This window comes from Asparagus officinalis, chromosome 5, assembly GCF_001876935.1.
Source record: "Asparagus officinalis chromosome 5, Aspof.V1, whole genome shotgun sequence".
NCBI classification, from domain to species: Eukaryota; Viridiplantae; Streptophyta; class Magnoliopsida; order Asparagales; family Asparagaceae; genus Asparagus; species Asparagus officinalis.
In genome coordinates, this window is record NC_033798.1 from 15,646,324 (window position 1) to 15,651,968 (window position 5,645).

Here is a 5,645-nt window from a genome sequence, read left to right on the forward strand (position 1 = left end):
GTTTTCAGCGCTGGGCTGAAAACAGGTCGGTTTTTGTAATTAATTTCAAAAAGGGTCGGTTTTTGCAAATAAAATCCTAAAAGGGGCGGTTTTGAAAATTTGTCCTTTTTTTTCTGATGGACCATATCCGGTTCGTGCAGTGAGGAACTTTTGTGTGATTTTGTTCCGACCAACAAAGCAACCACTGGGTCACAACGTGGTCACGTTCGTTAACGTCCATAAACCAAAGAAGACATTTACTCCCCTCTTTAAAAGCTTGGAAAACCCCCAAATCCTACTACTCATTTCACTCCCGGACACCACGAAAATCATGGACTTCCCCTTCGCGCCACCTACCACCAACATCACCCCCACAGCCGACCCGAAGATGAAGACCGAACCGAACCCAACCCGTACCCGAACCGAATCCCTACGCCGATCCGAACCCGTACCCCCGCCAGCTCACGACCCCTACGGCTACCAGCCCCCTCCGCCCCTCCCCAGCCGTTCTACGGCGGATCTCACGCTGCAGCACGTGAGCCACGAGTACGGGCGCCGGATAACTACGCCCTCCTCCTCCTCGCCGCACGTGCAGCACGTGAGCCACGAGGTGGGCCGGCCGGCGGCTACGGAGGCGGGTACGGGTACGAGAACCAGGTGCCTCAGCGTCATACATGAGCATTCGCCCGGGGTTCTTCCCCCCGCCGGTGGTGGAGCACGTGAGTCACGTGAGCCACGAGAGCGGGATGGGGGAGGTGACACGTCAGCCGACGGTGAGGGTTTTCACCAAGGCCGCGGAGGACTACTCGCTGTCGATCAGGGAGGGGAAAGTTGTGCTCGTGCCCGCTGATCCCAGAGATGAGTATCAGGTTGATTTTTGATCCTTTTGTGTTCAATTTCTTGAGGGAATTTTTGGGTTTGAAGCAAAATTGGATCTTTTGAATTGGGTAGCTTTTTGTGTTTAATTTTTTTTTTTTGGGAATTGTTCGGTCTTAATCAAAATTGGATCTTTCGGCTTGGGTTTACTAATTTTTGCCACCAAGGTGGACCTTTTTTAGATTAATGATTCAAGTTCCCTTCTTTAATTTCAGCACTGGATCAAAGATTTGAAGTACAGCACAAGAGTGAAGGATGAAGAGGGTTGCCCGTCCTTTTCACTTATAAACAAAGTCACTGGAGAGGCTATCAAGCACTCAGTTGGAGCAACTCATCCTGTAAGTTAACCTTACAACAACCCTATTTTGATGTAACAATAACATCGAGTTTCGGATTAGGTTGTGATTTTGTTGAAAAGGTCTCAGAGCTCATCGCCTAACGCTATCTGCACACTAATCTCCTGGTTCAGTCCCTACTGATGGCATCAGTTTGAGTTCTACTTCTGTTCGAGTTTCTATTAGCCAATGTTGATATTCTAATCAATTATTAGCCAATATTGGTAGTCATTAGTAGCTAACATAGATAGTGTCAGTCTGCTTTGACTTGATTTAATCATCATGGTTAACTTCCTATACGACATAATCAATGTGTGTTGGTAGCGATCAGTGCTTTGTGCAAGTTGTATGGATTTGTAATTTGTAACCTATCTTCATGGAGACCAACATGTTTTAGGCAGGCCATTTCAAGTTTGAATATGCTTCAGACATTTGGAGAAAAATTGAAACATGTCTTAAACTGGGGTCATATATGGGTCAAGACTTCTCGTAATCTAAATTTGGACATAAAAACTAACTCTATGTTGTTATACCCTTGTTTCCCGGTTATAGACTTTGGATAATCATTTCCAGTCACTCTTCATTGTACCCCAATGCTTGTTTTATCTTCTCTCGCTTTTCTATTGTGTATGAAATTCGTAAGATATTTAAAGTGGTCAGCAGTGGTCCCAATGAAGATGGGTTATTCCTGTTTTGAAACTTCAGTTTTGATACTAAATTCAAGTAGGTACTGTAGTGGAGTCCTTGTTATCTTGAAGTTTGGTTTTAAGATATGCATTTGCATGTAATTACACATTTGTGCACGGATTTAATTTTTTGAGCGTCTGAATAATTTCTAAGGCCTGGAATTTGATAGTCATAATAATTAATATACACATCCATCCATCTAAAATATAAATATAAATTTGGTTCATGCTAAAGTATCCAAAATATCTAAATAGATATATGAATATACAAATACACAACATGCATGAGTTTATGAATATACAAAACCATGCGTGATTCCTTACAGATCAAAGTGTTTACTATTTAGTTTTAAGTAGTGCAATAGAAATAATAATTTATGCAACGACCCATACTTTAAAGTTGAATGCTGGATTCATTTTTCTTCCAAACTTCAGCATATTCCACAATATCCTGAAAATATCCATACACAATCCTGGGTGGGATTCATTTTTGTTTATCGAATATGATGGTGGGCTACCTTTCTCCATGATATTCATATTCATGTGATTGCAAGTAAGAAAACCTATAGAAATGCAGTCATACCATTGTCCGCTTCATTTTGTGGTATAAGCATTAGTTTGAAACAGTGTTTTTGTAATTATTTGTACAGAAAAGAGCATGGGTAGAATTAATGTCAAACTTTACAGGATAAAATATAACCTTACTGTTTCAGGATAAGATATGAGCCTTTTATACTAACAGTCTGCTGCTGATGTCAGCAAACATGAGTTTAGCGTCAAAAGAAATTATGCTATGTAGAGTTAGGCTTACGATACTTATTGTTATTATATTCGAGTGTCTTAGAAAACATGGATTTATGGGCAGCATCAATAGATTAGCATCCAATGTATTCAGTAAGAAATTTACTATCTATTATGCTACGAAGTTGATAGTAACTTAATCACTTGTACATTTTCATAAAAGGTGGTATAAAAATGCTCCGGAGTATGGGGTAAGGATGCAATCTCACCTGATGGAAGCACGGCAATGCTAGAAGTATGAATTTTCCTATCTATTTAGGAGCATGGTGCTTGTTAGATATCATATCATTCATTGAAGAAGCAAAATTATTCCAAGCCTGTCATTTATTAAAGGCAGAGAAAATACATTTCGTCTATTTAGAAATCAGTTGCAAGCTATCGGCGCAATTAAAAGATATATACTAGAGGAAATAACTGCAATATTAAGATAGTAGCATCACATGTTATAACTAGGTAAGCACGTTTTTGATATTTAACTCCATTACTTGGGTTTCTCGGGATGCTCGAGCCAAGTCGAACTCAAGTTAGATAACTATATACAAAGAGCTGCAAACATTGCAGTCTACTCTCCCAAAAACTGCATTGGTTGTTCTATAGATAAAGACCAAAATAATATTCTTATGGAGTAAAAAAGAAAAAAGCTTTTATCAACACAATATTGATTTCAGAATCCTGTCAAATATCTGCATGTTTATGTTACACGGGCCCCTCCTACTTTTTGAAAGGATCTGAATCACACATGTTTTTCCTTGTGTGAGTCCTCCTCGTTTATTGAAAGTTGACTAGTTGACTATTGCATAATTATGTTGAAACAAGCATGGGTATCTTGAAACATATCTTTCAAGATTTTAAAGCTCTACACTCCCATAGCCATATCGAACTCAAGTTGCTATTATTTAGCTTGAGTGTTATACACAATTCTGTAGGGAGGTGCTAAGGCGAGGATATTCATTTTGACATGATTAATGATTCGTAAGTTATGACGTTGTTGACCCACAGGGTGGAAGTAGCTAAATTTATATATGTTTGCACTTTGATGATGAAAGTTCATGTGCTGATGCAGTGCATCACACACTACTGAGCAATGCTGGAGTAACAGACAATAAGTAGAAATTTGCATGCCCAATCTCCTTCCCTCTAGTTAATTAATATAATACGTATACTATTGTATCCACTGTGGACATCATTCTATGAAGTTTTGTACTCCTGATTTAGTAATGATATATAATCTTTGTGAGGTCTAAAAGTATTTTGTCGAACACATACGTACTCTGTGCTAAACTTTCGGATTGTTACCGTAATGTTCCAAATGTCAACCCCTTTTCCTAGTTAGTCACTTTGAGCTAGTGACCTAATTCCTAATATTCTTTTATTATCCCATATAAAATTCCATTTTTCTTCAAAAGTAAGACACTGTTTAAGAAATTAGGAAATCCAGGAAGTAACCCACCACGTTTCTTTCCAAATAGTGAGTAAATTATTTATCAAAGATATTTTTTGGAGGGAACTTCTGATCAATTGTAAAACATCGATCAAGACAATTTTAACACATCGAAAAGGAAGTTCTATAGATTTTCATGAATTTTAGTTGACTTCTGATAGACAGATGAATTTTCTGCTTGATAATATCATTAGGTTTTCTTATAAGGATCACCGCTATGGTGGCTACCATGTGACCTGAAGGTCAAGAGTTCGAGTCTTGAAACAGTCTATTGTCTTGGCATGCCAGTGCAAGGCTGCTTACATCTGACCATTTCTAGAGCCCACAATGATGGGAGCCTCGTGCGCTTGGCTGCCCTTTAGAGATAAGAATATCATAGATTTTTACTGCAGAGGGAACTTTTCAACTAGATAATAAATTTTGTTGGATTTTGTGTAGGTTCGATTGGTTCCGTACAATCCAGATTATCTCGATGAATCAATACTGTGGGCAGAGAGCAAAGATACGGGTGAAAACTTCCGCTGCATTAGGATGGTAAACAATATAAGTTTGAATTTTGATGCATTTCATGGAGACGAGGATCATGGTGGAGTTCATGACGGAACCATCATTGTCCTTTGGGAATGGCTCAAGGGAAAGAATCAGAGGTGGAAGATCGTCCCCTACTGTAAGTTGTTCTGTTTCCTTATACAAATTAGGTTGTAGCCTTGCTTTTGTTTACTTATTCATCTTCTCATGTTCTTTTGATCTCTCATGCAGGATGAAGGGGAGTTATATCGCTTGTGAACTATGTTGTTGCCAGTTGGCCGAAGAATAAATTCGTGATTGTGAGTATGTGCATCCGTATGGCATATATTGTTGAAGGTTTGTATAATTGATGCACTATAAGCTTGCAAACTGGTTGTACTACTTGTATGTGTGTTGTGATTATGTATTGGACTTTTGAAGACATAATAATGCTCTTTTTCCTGTTTTCTTCTCCTCCTTTTTTGTCGATGTCGTGGGGCTGCTGAAGGAAGTGGAAAGCGTCGCGAAGTTTAATTGAAAATTGAGATTGATATCTAATAAATTAACCTTTTTGGGTTAGTTCAATATTCAATCTCTGTTATCATCCCGAGTGTAATAATGTTTATTTGTTTCTAGTGTTAAATGTACTCTTGCTTGTGTGCAGAGATTATTGCAAGCAAGATAAAAGGTTATCTCCCCAACCTCATCTCTCAACAGCAAAGTGCTTTTGTCTCCCAGGGAGACACATTTCTGATAACATTAATGCCTCAGAGACCCAAAAAGGGGACCTAAGGCATGAGACATGTGAGGTGTTATCATCCGGTTGGATGATGTACTGTTCATGAACAGTACATCATGCAACCGGATGGTAACACCTCACCTGTCCCATGCCTTGGGTCCCCTATTTGGGTCCTTGTAGCAACACCCTTCTGATGATTACGGAGTTGTTGAACTTCTTCATTCCATGCCAAGTAAAAGACGAAAAACTCCTTTTTCACCCTTAGCGTTGAATACGGCGAA

General features: G+C 39.1%; 1 protein-coding gene across 1 annotated transcript; it reads left to right on the top strand.

Annotated features, from left to right (window-relative positions):
• Positions 360–5,099, top strand: LOC109842789 (ricin B-like lectin R40G3). The gene is made up of 4 exons (XM_020411671.1): positions 360–848; positions 1,071–1,193; positions 4,557–4,785; positions 4,878–5,099. Coding segments are annotated over exons 1-4 (549 nt in total). The 5' UTR covers positions 360–653; the 3' UTR covers positions 4,880–5,099.

Coding starts and splice junctions, on each gene's coding strand:
- LOC109842789 (XM_020411671.1), top strand. CDS start 654: ATGAGCATTCGCCCGGGGTTCTTCCCCCCGCCGGTGGTGGAGCACGTG. Junction 849..1,070: donor ATCCCAGAGATGAGTATCAG/GTTGATTTTTGA, acceptor CTTTAATTTCAG/CACTGGATCAAAGATTTGAA. Junction 1,194..4,556: donor CAGTTGGAGCAACTCATCCT/GTAAGTTAACCT, acceptor GATTTTGTGTAG/GTTCGATTGGTTCCGTACAA.